This window comes from Borostomias antarcticus, assembly GCF_949987555.1.
Source record: "Borostomias antarcticus genome assembly, chromosome: 13".
NCBI classification, from domain to species: Eukaryota; Metazoa; Chordata; class Actinopteri; order Stomiiformes; family Stomiidae; genus Borostomias; species Borostomias antarcticus.
Genome location: NC_140246.1, coordinates 4468482 through 4485205, shown reverse-complemented (window position 1 = coordinate 4485205; position 16724 = coordinate 4468482). Strand labels below are relative to the sequence as shown.

Genomic DNA, 16724 nt, shown 5'->3' with positions numbered 1-16724 from the left:
TTAGTGTTAAATTCTAAGATTCTAAGCAGCTAGAGGTGGTTGAGATGTCTAGGTTAAGGGAAAAGCCTGTTAATCCTATAGACTGGTCTGTTTTTAAGATTTTGGGAGAGTAGAACGAGAGTTTTTTTTTTTTTTTAGGTCAGGAAGGAAAGATAAGGAGATTCAGCAAACAGTCTCTCTGCCATTTCCCCAGCAGAATAACTCTGATTTAAAATTAGATTCCCCCTCGACTTGTTGCGCCATTAGCCACGCCCCTTCTCTCTACGAGTTAAGCCACCCCTTTCTACGAGGTATTTGTCCGAACAGGGCCGGAAGGAAGAGCCTCCGATTTTGGGGTCGAGCGCCACCTGCTGGACTTCCCTTGAACAACCCATAAGGGTGATTTTAAACTAGCCAAGATAGAGAGTTTTAATTTTTAAGGTAAATAAACAGGATAAAATAGATGTAGAGCGAACTCAAAAGTCTGACAGGGTTGAATAGGTGTTTGATTCAGGAGTTTTGTTTCAATAGTCAATGAATGGCCATAAGCTGTTCGTTTTATGCATTTCTACTGTATGAATTTTCATTCATATAATGATAATGTGTTTTTTGAGGAGCTGGCATTAGGCCTTCTCCTCTGCTATTGAACCCAGTCTGTGTTTTGAGTCTTAATTTTCAGGTGCTATGGACCCTGGGCGGCAGGTCTTTGAGAAGCCTGGATCATGCCTTCCTGGGGACTGCTTGGGACCTGCTGTTTGTCTGTTTTAACTGTTTGTTTTGTCTCTCTTTCTGATATGTAGCTTAAGACATAAGCGTTGTGCATAATAGTGGGGGGAATAGATAAGGGTTGCCAGTATCTTAATCTGAATGCAGCATCTCATAACCCAATTTATATATATTTTAAATGAGTATGTTAAATATCTCATGTTTATAGTTTAAGGCACATTCATCGGGCCTGAGTGTTTTTTTTCTGAGTGGTTTTTTACAGACAACTGTCGTTCCGGGAGTGATGGGCGAATGCCGAACCAGGAGACGGGCACAGACCGGAGGTGGAGATGGAGATTACTGGCCTGTTTCCCTACAGATGGGCGATCTGGGGTTCGTGAGATGCAGACCAACGCCATGTCACCAACTCACTGTGAGCGACAGATAAGTATGAAACAGGAGCAGTGCCCAAATACTCTGTCCTCAAATGCAGAAGAGGGAGGTTTTAGATATACAAATTTTAGCTATACAAATGAAGCTTTGATGGAGTTTTTTTTGATTAGTTAATTGTAAATGAAGCCAATACATTTTAGTGTCATTTTCTTTGCCTCATCTCTATTTTTTATCCTGACTTCAGGAAATTTTTGCTTTCACCCTTAGGGGGTGTTGTTTTGTTGAGACGAGAATATGGTTATTTTATTTTCATAAAATCGTGGGAGAAATGCTAGAGCCAGACCCAATTGCCTTGATCATGACTGGGGACTGGGCGTGTTGAAGTCATTCTAACGCTGCCCCTGATGTCACTGTAGGATACTGCAGACTGGCTCTAAATGACACTTGAACAGTCACCCTGTTTAAGTTTTCCTGACAGAATAATAACAATTTTTCCCCAAAGCAGGAGCTTGCGCTTAACCATATTTCTGAGAATCTCCAACAGATTTTGAATAACCGTTCCTGACCAAAGAGGGGAACAGGGAGACCAGACCAGAGAACTCTCCTTTTGCTCTTCTGTTTTTGTCTCTGTTTTGTCTCTCTCATCTGTGAATCCACAGATGGAGCACTTCATCAGCCTGTACTGGGGGAGCGCCGAGGTGAGCCCTCCAGCAGCACGACCCGGGCCGGCCCTACGTGGAGCAGTACAGGGATGGACCGGGTTCAGTTCAAGAGCATACATTTCTGACCTACAAGCATCTGCTCCACCTGCGGAGAAAAAGAAATGAAGGACTAAGTGCACATTTCCACCACCAAACTAACCTGTATCTAGGGCCTAATGACAAACCTGTACTACCTCGTTCATGTTTTCATTATGCTTTCAAACTAGCCCACGGGCCAGATCATGTTTCAAAAACAGGGGTGGCGGAGGATGTTAACAGATGTCTCCAACAGAGTGAGGACCGCCATTTCCTGAGGCTAAGGAGGGGTTCCTGCATCACATCTCTCCTGGGGATTGGGTCCTGGTCCACGACCACAGACGAAGGAGCTGGAACTCGCCGAGGTGGCTCGGGCCGTACCAGGTTCTACTCATCACGCAGACAGCGATCTGAGAGAACTTCGTGGACCCATGCAAGCCATTGCCGACGGGTCCAAGCAGCAGAGGACGGTCCACCAGGGGATCGCAAACACCAGGAGATCAGAATGCAGCTGAACCAGAGGGCTCAGAGGCCAAAACCATGGGCCATCACACTGTCCTCTCCTCTGACGAGGAATCGGAGGAAAAATGACCTTGCTGGTCACCTCCTCACAAGATGCACCACACACGCACACACACCTGCACACACTAACATTGAACATAACTGATTTCAAGCAACGCGACATCGAAGTTGCGATCTAGAAGAGAAGACGCCTTGCATTCCCCAAATGACATTCTATTGCCCAAAAGAGAAGTGTCACCTAAATGACTGTTGGGATACACTGTGAACAAGAGTGACCTTGACAGACAGTCACCGCCACACTCTCCTCTCCTCTGATGAGCAATCGGACTGCACCTCTGATCGCACACACTGGAACCTACATTAAACATTCAGCGACGCACACATGGAATCTATGTTCCATAGGACATCACATGCAATTATTCACAAGAGTGAATGAACTTTGAAATAATCTGGAAAATATCATATTTTGTTTACAAGAGTTGCAATGGTTGAAACATGAGTTGATAAATAAGTTTGGGTTTTTCCTCTAAATTGACCAAGAGGTTTTTTGCCCCTCTTACACTGGTAACCATTTTATCTTTTTTTTGCCTTGTTAAATCAAGTTTGTTTTTTGGTGAATGGTTGTCCACTCTTAGACTATAAATAGTATATAATCATGTCATTTTTTTATCTTGTTTCCTGTCAAATTTCTGAAGCAAGGGGTTTTGGTGTGTGATTTTGCACGTTGAGAGAAAATAATTTAAAAAAAAAAATAAAAAAAAGAGATTTTTTTTTTTTTTTTCTCCACCTAGTGGAGAGATTATTTCCTTTCCACATGTATAGCATAGCTGACTGTTTACACTGTGTTTGGATTTTATTTTTGTGTGCCTGTTCAGGCACAAATGAGGGATTGTCCAGGAATTTACATCCAAACACCTTAGCCTTTGTCTTTGTAATTTATCACCTCCCCCCAAGTCCCCTGCAAAACCCCAGTTTCAGTCTAATGTAAAACACCAACTCTCCCCTCTTTTGTAATTGTGAACACACTCTGCATAGCTCTTCCTCATCTCTTTGTTTAGGTCGGAGGGGCCCCACCTTGGTCTTCCTCGTCCTGATTCAGAGCTTTGTTTTCTTTGTTTTCTCATGTCACATGTTTTTACTCTTGGCCACGCCTGCCATTCATGTACAATGCAGTAGCCAATCACATCCTGGAAACCTTGTACCTTTTGTTTGGACTGTACATAAGCCACAGCCAGAAGTGACTGACTTCACTTCTCTGACTGAACCACCTTTGCTGCGTTTGTCAGGAAGTCCTTGCGCTCGTAATGTTTTCATTCAATAAACCAGACTCAACCTTTTGAACGTATCTTGGTAAATCTTTGGACTAGACAAGTCTAAAATAACTATCACACTGCACACGTGGTTAAGGAAATAAGCTGTCGTATTGGAGGAGGAGGAGGAAGGCCTGTTTGAGAGGCCGGGAGGGCGGCTTTAACAGAGCGGAGGGCATTTTGTCCTCCCCACCCACAAATTCACGGGAGGTGTGATTCATAATTACGGCTAACGGATGTGTGTGTGTGTGTGTGTGCTGAGTCACAAGCACAGGACCGAGAGGGACGTACGCATACACACAAAAACAAACTAACGCACACACTAACACACGCACACACTAGCACGCGCACACACACACATACACACACACCAACATAAACTAACAGACACACACGCCACACACACTAACACATACACGCACATTGAGAGCTGATTCACTGTGGTGTCACAGTTGTGGTGTCATACTGAGAACAAAAAGACTCAGATCAAGCACCCACACCACAGGAAGGACCATGATGAGGGAAGCAGTACAGGAAACGCGGCATGTAGGCCTGAATACACCACCTTCAAAACCCTCCTCTAGCTCTGACCTGGAATTAGGAAGAGAACGGATAGTTTAATGTGATCAGCTTTAGTGGAAACAGAAAATGACCAATATTCCCCTTGTGGTCTTATCTCTGTGGCCATTGATAAAAGATGCATCTAGAGTCGTTTTGGTGCAACATAGGATACTGGTCAGCCAGACTTTTCCCATTCAAAATCCTGCTGTTCTACAGGGCAGCTGGGGGAAACAGGCCCCGTGCAGGATATGCAGACGAGCTGTGTGGACCTGCAGAAACTGACTTGGGGTTTCCTTCGCGACATTTTCTTGTTTACACGGCGAAAGAAAAAACCTTGGCTTCTTCAGGATACAGAAATAACCCCAGACCACTTCCTCAACGATAGCCAGGGCTCGGCGAGTACATCGCCTGCTGCAGACTGCAAGACCTGCACGCTGTACAACAATAACCTCCCGACTGCTAGACACACACCGGCTACACTACAATAACCTCCCGACTGCTAGACACACACCGACTACACTACAATAACCTGTTGACTGCTAGACACATACAGCCTACACAACAATAACCTGCCGACTGCTAGACACACACCAGCTACACAACAATGTAGCACAGCGGTGGCTAATGTGAAGCGGCAACGTCCGCCAAAAACATCGATCCACGGCTTCAAGAAACACACAAACAGTGGAGACAAGTCTGACGGTGAACGGCTTTAAGTCTGGAGGAAGGAGCCACTCCATAATATTGACAGCCCTGTTACTGAATGAATTCCCAATAGCAATGTCACAAGGCCTGTCGTATTACGAGACGCCCTAAAGGAGCAACTCGATGTGAGGCGTCAGCGTGGCGGTTAAACTTTATTTGCCCCCGGGCGGCGCAGTTGATTTGGCAGCGATAAAAAAAAAAAAACACAACACACAGTATCACACCGATTAAAAAACAGAGCTGAACTGTTTGCAGCTGAGTCCCCGTTGGTTTTCTCAATGCTATTCCCATCCCGGCTACCTGCCTCCCCCACCTCGCCTGGGGAGGGAGGGAGGGGTCGTGGGGGCAGACAGACAGTGTTCAATGACCTGGGGTGGGAGGCGGGGGCTATAAATACCCTGCAGCGTCCAGGCCATGAAAACGGGGGAGGAGCCGGGCCCTACGCTTAACTCTCTTTTAAGGGAAGTGGAGCCCGGGAGGCCGAGAGAGTGGTCTCTCTCTCCGGCCACGCCCCTCTCCCGCTCCCGCCTGGCATACATGTAGGGTCATGGCTACTTCCTGGGGCTGGGGTTGGGCTAGCGGTCCGTCCGCACTCTGCAGATATAAAAGCGGCCGTGCTGCAGCCAAGCGGGGCCGAGCGAGGCGGCCGTGCTGCAGTGAGCCCTGACGCACACACAGGCTGCCTGGATGGAATTAGCAACGGAGCATTTCCCAACCAGGCCCGGGGCTGGTACAGCACGGTGGCCCACAGCAGTTCGCTTCTGGGTCTCCAAGCCACAGTTGGCGTCGGGGAGGGGGTTCCACATGTAGTGCGTGAAGGGGAAATCTCCCGTGAACTTGAGACATCTGCTAACTGCTAATGAGAACCTGGGAGGGGTTACCTGCGGAGCCTCGATTTAAGTTCCCTTCAGTACAAACTAAGAAAATATGCTTGCTTGAGGTGTTTTCGCTTTGGAGAAATGTGCGCCCTACACCACGACCTGGAGCAGACGGCCAAGGCACAGTGTGAGCCATCATACACATCTAGTGAGCTGTCAGCCTAGGTAGTACGCTACTGGGTGGCTCAGTTAGTTGAACATGTGCGCTTACAAACACCAAGGGAACCACGAAGAACGTAATACACGCCGTGAAATTACTGTACTGTAAATGTCTCTGAGCAAAAAGCCATTGCTTAATGTCAGAGTCTGGCCAATAGCTTAGAATAGAGAGTTTATTTGCCATGTGTAACAAGTATGGGTACACGGGTACATTGGAATTCTTGTCATCGCTTGTCCATACAGTATCTTATCAGCGCTAATCAGTTATTCAATTCAATTCTTTATTTCGGACCCAGGGGGATCCAGTTACTCATTCCAGTCCTAGGTATTCAGCTAGATATTTAAAGGTTCCCAAAATGGCAATTTCATATACTATCCGTAGTGCAGCATGACACTGATCAAGGTGCTCGGGTCAACATGGCTCTGTGTTGTTTTTTAGAAAGCATGTCTCTGTTGAACATGAAGCACGAAGACGTGGCAATAAAAAGCCCACTGGACTTTGAACTGACATGAGAATCTTGTCCAAGATAAAGGGCCTGGGCCACTAGCTGGGCACACCTTTCCCACTGGGAGGAGCAGATGGCACCGAGCCAGAGGAATAAGGCCAGCGCTGCTTAACAGTCAATCTGACCAGGCTATACCGCCGAACAGCAGCTGCCGAAATCCGGGTCGCGGCCGATGGGCCAGGCTTCCGACCGCGGCGCGTCCTGGGGGTGGGCCGGCCGCGTTGCTGGCGTGCCACCGTCACGACGGCCCGCATGGCCGCAGTCTGGGGGGAGGACGTGCGCCCCCCCCCCTCGCCCACAGGGTGAGGCTAGAGGCAGACGGGTGAACCGAGGACACCGGGTCGACCCCCACGGGGGCCCCTTCAAAGATGGAGGAGGGGCATGGTTAGAAACAAACCCTAATCCATATCCTCTGGCAGCTCTGCCTAGACACGGCGTGAGCAGGCGGTACTTTTTGGGGGGGCACGGGTTGACGTTCTCGTTGACAGGCTACATTAACCTATGACGGGTGTGTTAGGGTCTTGGGAGGAGATGGCTAAAAAGTGATTCCGTCCTGAGAGAAATTGGTCAGTCTCTGAGATGTGTGCCAGTTAAACGCTGGCATACTATCCCACACAGGATCTGCTGACAAAGACTTGGTACACTGGGGTCCTCATCGACCAGTAGCCAGGCAGCTAGAGCCACATTCACAACAAGCCATTGATTACTCACAATGAACTAAGACTGTTGCATTTATTTGTCTATCCCCTAAGCTACTTTGTGTTCTGTGAAATATCACGGCTATTGGGTAATTCAGCTACAAGAGTGTCTTGTCTGTAATTATATGGTATATTGAAACCAATATGCCATAGCCTCTTCCCATCAATTGACTGACTATGTTATGTCATATGCTCATAGGCTCACTTGTAGCCTAGTTTTAGCCTACTACCTAACATATGTGGGTTCTAAAATAAACAGGAAAAACATCTGAATCATCAAAACTCTAGGCTGAGAACTTAGGTTTGTCAAAGATGTTGACAAGCTAAACAGACCTGAACAGTAAACACAGCCTCCCCAGTGCAACACCATTGACTTCAGTTACATCTCCTTTCTTTTGGTTTACAACAAGAGTCCAAGAGGAAAGGCTGTGCCGGAAGAGAGGTACATCTCCACAAAGACAAGTTGTCTGGCCACTCTGTTGTAAATGTGACAGGATATGTGAGAGTAATATAAACCAACAACACCTGTTGCATCATTATTGGCTGCCTCGTACATTGATTTAGCCTAATGTAGGAAGCGGTCACACCAAATTATCTCATAGCCTAGCCACTAATTTTATGGTGGCAAAACTGTCTGCAGATCAAAATAGAGAGTAGAGTATACCAAAGCCAGAAAAATGCTTAGACTTGCAACGAAAGAACAATTTCAGGTTGAGGTTGGTATTGTTGCTGATTCTGCAATTGGGTCTGGTGAAGCCAGGCTAGGATTTTTGATGATACAAGTCAGCTACAATGATGATTGCAATCAAAGCGGCTCGCTCCATTGTGAAAAGCTCCAGTATTATTGACTTATTGCAATGCTGGCTGAATCTGGGAGGCTGACAATAACAGTACGAAGCCGCTACACAGCCTGACACGTGAAGACTCCTGTACGAAGCAAGTACGCCGCTCCCCGCCAGCTAGGCCCCTGTGCTGCCGAGGACCATGTGACCCCTGGGAATAGTGTCAGGTATCGACAGAGACCACAACAACAAAACATTATACTCTACGCCAAATAGACAGTGTCACGACACCCTTTGGCACTTTCCCATTTGTCGACAGTGATCTTGAGCACACAGACAATATGACAATGGCGCCCCCCCCACCATGGTGAGACTTGTCTGTAGTGTCACTGTCACACGAGAGCAGCCACTGGTGGATAAACTGACCCGGGGCTATAAGAACATGTCCGGTCTGTCTGTGTTGAAGTTATTATCTCGATATCAGATGTTTAATATAGGCTTATACAAGACTTGAACAGTCAAGACTGCTCTTCAGAACAACACAGAAGAAACGTGTAGTAGAAATGTAGCTATGTGGGTTTAAATGTGCAAACCAAATGTTAATATTAGGCATTATAGAGAGGGGACATGTCCACAACGTGAAACGCACATTACATTGTTGCACAAACAATAATCGTTAGTCAGGGAATTTAGCTAGCTTGCTAACATACTCCACTGTACCGTTAGCTCAGAGTTGTGTACTTTGAATAAGTTCACGCAATATCATAAACATAACTACTAGCTCTGTAAAATACCCGGCCAGACAAGTGACGCGGGGATTGAAAGCCAAGTGGTAGCTACGCTTCCCTCACGTCGTGTCTACGTCTATTTGCTGTAACTTAGCCTAACGAGACAGCTTCATGGAAAATGCATATTACGTTTGTGGCCCTACAATATATTTTCTTAACAACATGGGTTCTCGATTCGTTCAAAACATTTGCGTTAACCAGCAAAATAGACATATGGCCTTGCTTCATTGTAAGGAATGACGTTAGCTAGCTAGCTCCATTCAAAATCGCCTGAATTCTAGATAGCTAATCCAGGGAATAGTCTGAGCCCTTATTCCCGATACTGGGCTAGCTATGTGGCTAGCTAACGACGATAGCCAAAGTAGACCTAGAACACCAACCGCTTCTGCTAGCTAGCTAACGTTAGTGCTACCTGTGACCTAGGCTACATGGCCAACTAGCTACACTAGCTAGCTAACGTCTACCAATTGCCAATGCACTATTCTATCTTGGTAGCTAGCTTAGCTAGTGCTAGCTAGAGTCTTGGCATGTTGAAAGCTGAAGCTTTTCATAAATACCAACACACTAAAGCGCATTCAAATGATTCATAACGTTACCCCTAAACACGTTTCACGTTTGTTCTGCAGTTATCTTAGTGAGTTAACTAGCATGATATCCTAGCCTAGCAAGGCTACGAAAAGGGGTGTTCTTCGCAAGTCAAGTACGGCCTATCCTCCCCGGCAAAGCCTGCGACTTTCCTGCTCACTTCACCCCAGGAACGGTGAACAGTTTAAAACGAATTTTGACTTGATCTTCTCAACTACAATGGGATAGTCGCGAATGGTGAGTTAGCTATAACACATGAGCAAAGAATATCACATTTCACTTTTTGCCTAAATGGAAGCTGATTATATCTCTGAACACTGTAACGTTAGCTATACTAACGTTAGCGATAGTTTGTGGGATACTCACCCTGCCTATTTGCTGGGATTCGTCTCCAGGGAGATTTACACTAAATTGGGGGTGGGGAATGATATTTTTGACAACCCAAAAAATATCAGGCACCTGAATTTCTGTGAGCGTTTGAATTCAATTGTAGCTGATTGAGGGAAAGACGCCTTGCCTCTTCTATCAAGCCTGTGTTGGTATGATAGCAGTAGCTAGTTTGCTACCTTCAAACCACCATCTTACATTGAAATGAGGAGGATGGACTGGGAGGGGCGATCGGACGTACGTACGTTTTGGACGCCGATGTTCGCTTACGTCGACGAGGAGGAAGGAGGAGGACTACCGGGGGTTGCGGATTGATTGAACCGAAACAGAAGAAACTTGATTGATAAGTGGCACAAAGTCGTTTGTAGAAAATAGCAGGACTGTCAAATTGGTAGTAGCTAGTTCCCTTAAACACGACGGTTAAACCCAACCCTAACCTAACCTAACTTTAACCAACCCTACTAAGCCTAACCTGAACCTAAATCAAACTCTACCATAAACGGCCTCTGTGTGTATGGGAACTACCCTGTCAAATTGGTATATTCATACCAGACGCTACATTCTGATTGTCTCCATGTGCATTTGTTGATAACCTACTTTGTTCTAAACTCAACACTGTGGTAACAGCTTCAAATTGCATTTGCAGTGCTTGGATCTCAGTGAAATGTGGTAGATTCGAGCATATCTCGAACTCACAAACGCTGAGGACACCAGGTTGCAAAACATGGATACATGAGTAGCCTACCCACTCACCCACCACTCAGTGCGTCTGCGCAATGGTGGACTATTGCTCATAGATAGGTCGTCCAATTTCACACATTTCTGCTCTGCTTAAAATTTACATCACATCTAAACAAAACAAGATGCTCAATGTAATACGAGTGGATTAAATAAATTTCTTGATTATATCAGGCTATTCTGATTCTTGGTGTGCAGTAGGCTATGATATGCTGGTATGGAGGTGTGGAGCAGGGCCCATAACAGTAGATGGAGACATTTCCTGACAAGGCCTAATGGTCATTAATACTCATTCATAGCATAAAGTAGCCTACATGTTAGCTGGTTAAAATATGCCTTTATTAAAGCTGTACAAAAAGCTGTTACTGTACATATCATTCATTAGGCCTACACAAACAAAGAATGTATGACAGATATGCTTTATAGCAAAAACAAGAGGTAAATCATTACATATCATACATATAAGAACAACAACAGTGCCAACAACTGTGTGAAAAATATAGCATTCCACTCTATTCTATTGAATCATTTTTTTATTCTAGGCGTTGAGGAAGACAAAAGGTGCAATGCTCAACTCTGAACTGTCAACAGAGGTAATGTGTCTGAAATGCTTTCAGCCACTTCCTTCAGGATCATGCTCTTATCTGCCGTCCGCAGCATCGATTTGAGGCTCGACCAGAAAAACTGCCTCTTGCGCTCGTCATTGGGCCACTCCAGGTACGTCTGTTGCTTCAGTAGAATTTGTAGGTTCAGGAACTTTTTGGGCAGGGAGTCTGTGGGGATGGGCTCCAGCAAAATAAAAACTAACGAGTCTTGCTGCATACTGATTTGCCTATGCTGAGCAAAGAAAAGTTCATAGTTACACCACTCACTCTGGACAAAGTGATTAGACAGGATAAACAGTGTCTTGTAGCTGGCCTCCACGCAGTCGATGATGTTGTCAATGACCCACTCCCCGGGGACAAAGTCGCGCTCGTGAATGCAGAGGGACAGGCCTGCACCTTCGAGGGACGGCACCAGCTGGCTGTCCACCCAGGAAGAGTCATGCTGGCTGTAAGAGATGAAACCGTGGTAGCGGAAAGACACATCCCTCAACCTGTCCGCCCTCTGCTGGCTTCTCCTCTTCACTCGGATCCACACCCATAGCATCTTTGTGTACCAGACACCATCGCAGGCATAGAATGCAAGGCTTAAAACAGCAACAATGATAACTGTTACAGGTGTTGCTATGGCTGCTTGAAGCCACGGCTCACATGTTATTTTACCAATCTTGTACTGGGCGAGTTGTAAGCCAGCCAGTGATGGTGGGACGTTGCATTCATAGTCTAAGGGCCAGTCAGGAAGCAGGGACTTGTTCAGGGAAGTCACAAACCAGTAGGAGTCACAAGTGCAGCTAAATGGATTATTCCCTGCCTTGAATTTGCGCAGTTTGGGAAGTCCTCCCAAGGTCTCCCTAGAGATGGAGGTGATGGCATTCACATCTACATGTAGAGAGAGCAGTGTTGGGGCATGGAGGTCCCCCGGGATGACCTGGATACTGTTGGAGGTGAGGATGAGGTGTTTCAGGCTGGGGAACTCAGATAGGATCTCTCGTGTTATGGCCGTGATGCCCGTCTTTGACAAGTCAATCCTCTCAAAGTGCGGAGACAGGTGTTGGAAAACATCGTTGCCCAGGTCGTTCTGCCCGAGGCTCAAGTCTGTCAGGTGAGTAGGCCACGAGCACTTCTGATCAACGCGGATGGCGATGTCGTTGGAACTGAGGTCGAGAGACTGCAGGGCTTTCATCTGGTGGGTCTTGCGGCAGATGAAGGCGAGGTCGTGAAAGCGGTTGTGGCTCAGAGAGAGGTGTCTCAATTTGGGAAAGACCGTTGTGTAAGAACAAGTCGGCCACCAGAAGCCCAGGTCTTTCAGGATGTTGTCTGACACATCCAGTGTCTCCAGTGACGGGAGGGCAGACATGAGGTTACACGGCGAAATGTTCATTCCACTGCCAGAGAACTTAACGTACGTCAATTTGGAGAGGCTGTCGACACTTAAATTTATTTTAGGGTATTGGATTTGATAATGCCTCACACCATCGAAAATTATTGATTGAATGTTGATTGTGTGGTTCATACTTGGGAACTGAAAGCCGTCTGCTGTGTCCTCGTTATAGGTGATGTTGACAAAGGCCAACTGCTGAACCGGTGACAAACACACATTCTTGAACAGCTTGACCATGACTGAACTGTTAAGCCAAGTGTCAATGACTGTAAGATTTTTAATGCTCATTGATTTTATGTTTTCAAAGGGATCTCCAGGGACTGCACATTTTTGGTGGAATAACTTTACCAGTCTTATACTTGCTGTTGCTGTTTCATTCAAATCCACGAGTATGCTCTTGAAAATCTCCAATTTCTCACAGAAAGGCACAGTTAGGGTAAATTCTTCTAGTGACTTGAGCTTTGTAAGAGAACCGGCTTCATATCTTTGCCATGTCGTGTTTCCTGTTCCCAAGCTGAAATGTTTTAAATGTATGTCTCTCAGCGGAGCAAAGTCATTAATTTTCACAGAAATAGCATTCTGACTTCTTAACACAAGGAAATCAAGATGTGTCAGGTTTTGAAAGGTGCTTGGCAGTTGGTAGCTTTCATACAGGTTGCTTGATAAGTCGAGGATCTTGAGTTGTGGCAAAGACAGATCAGGGATGACTGACAAGGAGTTGTGTGAAATATTCAGCACTATAATATTGGGTGTGTGGTCAAATGCATTTGTAGTTATCACTTGCAGATCACAGAAAGTTGCCATCAGGAAACAGAGGTGTGTAAGTCCAGCAAGGCGAGCTCCATCAAGTCTTGCAATGTTGTTGTGAGAGACGTCTAAATATTCTGTGTCTTTCGGCAAATTTGAGGGAATGTTGGTAAGATTTTTATAGGAGAGGTCTTTTATCCTTTGTCTTGAAGTAACACACAGCTCAAATCCTTTCTCTCTCCCTGAAACCATGCAGTGGTGGCCACAGAGAAGCAACGTGAGTGCAGTCCTCCAAAATAGTGAAGCCATGCTGTAATGATAAAGTTATAGATACAAAATAAGCCAAATGAAGGGATTTGACTGAAATTGACTTCATGTCATTTCATCTCTTTAATTATTTATTGATCAGGGACAATACACATGAATCAACTACAGGGTAAATGTGCCAGTGTTAGCCTAATGGCTAATCCATCCTCAAATTCCAGTACTGTATATATGTAACTCATAATGCAAATACTGTACTCTAATGAAAATCATCTCAAAGATCCAAAACAATGAAAAGATCAAAACCCTTTACCTTTGCCTTGTGATTGATTCGCATGTAAAGACGTTTGGCAGTGTGGATATCCAGGTTGGAGTGACAACAATACAAGTTGAACCTCCTCTTTTATGTACTCTACTGTAATATACTGTATCTACTCTACAGTACCTTTATGGTGTGTGTGAGAGAGAAGCATCTTAAGCTAAGCAAGTCAGAGTCCAGCGACTGCTTCCTGTTTTCCCCTGTAATTGCTTCTGTTTTGTCCTGTTCCTACCTGTTCTACATTCACATACTGTATACCTTCACACTTCTCTTTTGTACAGAAAGTCAAGGGTTCACAGTTGTCACCACAGGCCAATATGGAAGTGTTTATGAAAGAGGAACATCTGATTCTTTCGATCACGGTGCACAAATTACAGACAGAATGCTTTTCCAGTAACCAAACAATGACATATTAAATACATTTGAATATTTTCATTGATCAGTGCAATTCTCAGTAAATTGATGCAAATAGGACAAAAGTGTAGCAGATATATTATAGTAAAGACTAAGCCGGGCCCTAAGCATTGGTTTGGTCTTCTGCTTCAGGCATTACTCAGTGACTGGGAGAACCCATCTGCAATGACAAAACAATCATCAATAAATAATAGATACACAGCATTGTCAATCAACTTAAAGGAGTAGTTTAGTATTTAGCATTTTAATAAGGTTATTTATTTAAGACAATGGTCCATATAAAAATGTTGACCGACATGTTGCACTCTTGCGATATACGTGCTTGTTGCTCATGCCACAGCTAAGTCACATCTAACCATATAATGGATCTCTATGGGCATATATATTCCCATAGAGATCCATTGTAAGCTTAGCTGTGACATGAGCAATGAGTACTAATACCTCAAGTGCAAAGTCTGTCAAAATGTTTATATGGACTGTTATGGAACCTTATAACAGGGCTTACGATGCTCAACACCAAACTACTCCTTTAACAAGAAACATACGCTTCCAATGCATGCTACAGACTATAGGCTATACAGAGAGCTTGCGTGAGTGAGCTAATGGTCTTGAGTCACCTGTCCTGCGTGACAGCCCCTTCAGCTGGCACTTCCCAAGGGCCCGGTCACAGGTGTACAGCCCCAGGCAGCCTCCACACTGGGGCTGGGCACTGCAGCTCCTGCTCTGGATGCCCTCGCAGCCATGCTGCAAACATGCCACATTGGATGCATTACATACTGTACCATACTGTAACATGTACATGTAAATCATTCCATCATAAATCATATGATTGTATTATAATAGCCTACTCACCGTGTCTGAGTTGAACTGACCAAAACGTGCCATGCGGTCTCTAGTCCCAGATTTCTTCCGTGGAAATCCTCCAAAACCTTGGTGCATCTGGTCGCCATCGATACGGTCCATCACCCCTCCGTGAAACAAATAGTCGTGATGTCTGTCCACAGAATGAATGGACAGCTGATGTCGCTTACGTGACATCAGACCAGAGGGGCGAGACACATCCCAGTGAACCCCCCTCCGTGCTCCCCTCCTCGCCCCGATCCCCGACACCGCAAGTAAGCTCAAAATCTGCAAACACACTATGAGGACCATGCACAGACATTTTGTGAGAGAAGCAATTTGTTCCATTTTAGCGCTAACCCTGTGTTACAAAGAATAGCCCGTCTCAAACGTTAAGACCATTTATATAGACCCAACACTCCGCCTCTCAAAGCCTGACTCGAGGCTATACCTCAAAAATTACCTGGTGACGTCAATCAGCCTCTTGGCTGCTTAGTCAGTCTTGGCATTAATTTCCTGAAGTAAATGTTGTTGGCTTAGGTGCTTCTGGCACTGTACATTTGAAGGCAGGAGACAGAACATGATTGAGTTTAATTTTTGGTGTTATTTAGAGAATCCCCTCAAATAGCAATGATAATTATGATTCTGTGATTTTGTTTCTCTCTGGGCCTCCAAGCAACTTGGCAAACATGACTCTCAGGCTGAATGCTGACTTCATGCTAACGTGAACTCAGCCACATTAGTGAGCCATCACTCAGGAGTAATTAAGCCCAGCAGTCTTTTGGATGGATGCCAGCAGAACTGTACCGCAGCAGATAGTTGGCCTAAATGTCAGACTGAGGAATGCTGAATCACACTGATTGTTATTTTGTTAAAGGACGTGATTTTAGGATATCTACTGCCGGCTTCCGAGTCTCTAAATGTCCAGGTCTCACCTCGGTGGAATCTTTTTGTCTCTGTGGATGATGGTGTGTGTTTGGTCTGTATCTGAATGGGACAGGTGTGATTGAGGATGTGCAGACAAGAATGTTGCAGGAGGATTATAAGCGAGGTCCAAGTCAGGATGGCACTGGGTGTCACTCATGGTTGCCTGCATGGGTTTGACAATAAAAATAAAAATAAATCTAATTTTACAACCCCTGCAGGTAGGCGACGGTTTACACATGTCTGTCTTGTGTGTTCCAGTCAGAGAAGAACGAAGACAAATCGTCCATCCGTTTAAGACCAATGAACTCCTTGCACTGGCAGAGGAAAGCAGTTTTCCAGACGTGTTTGCTCAGTGCTCTCTAATTGGGCCTGTCTTCAGCAATAAGCATCTCCCTCTCTGCTTGTTTACTGCTGGTGAGTCTGACCACAGTCTTCACACGTCTTCACATTCAGCAGGAGGGAAAACATCAGTAGTTGTCCAGGCTGTGCTCATGGAAACACATAATAATAATAATAATAATAATAATAATAATAATAATAATAATAATAATAATAATAATAATAATAATAATAATAATAATAATAATACACTTTATTTGTATAGCACCTTTCGTACAAATAAATGCAGCTCAAAGTGCTTTGCAACAGAGAATAGAATAGAAAGTTGAACTGCTGTCACTTTTTATAAACATTTACTTCAACATTTGCTGACCCTGTATTTTATGTCTTGTTTCTTCTGTTTTTACATGTGGACCACAATGGAAATAAGCCTTCTGGCTTTATTGTGTTTTAATCCT

At 45.1% G+C, this 16724-nt stretch overlaps 2 protein-coding genes across 3 annotated transcripts in view; both read right to left on the bottom strand.

Annotated features, from left to right (window-relative positions):
• cnot4b (CCR4-NOT transcription complex, subunit 4b) overlaps positions 1-9879 on the bottom strand; it is a 34953-nt gene extending 25074 nt beyond the window's left edge. For both annotated transcript variants that reach the window (XM_084447537.1, XM_084447538.1), the window contains exon 1: positions 9675-9879. The gene's annotated coding sequence lies outside the window, so the exon portion shown is untranslated. The remainder of the gene's footprint in view (positions 1-9674) is intronic.
• Positions 9880-11003: 1124 nt separating this feature from the next.
• Positions 11004-15123, bottom strand: LOC311316780 (toll-like receptor 6; the record flags this gene model as incomplete). Its single annotated transcript, XM_084447710.1, has 4 exons — positions 11004-12682; positions 12836-13405; positions 14778-14904; positions 15013-15123. The coding sequence occupies 4 exons, from the start codon at positions 15121-15123 to the stop codon at positions 11004-11006; spliced, it is 2487 nt and encodes an 828-aa protein (XP_084303836.1).
• Between the last annotated feature and the right edge of the window lie 1601 nt (positions 15124-16724).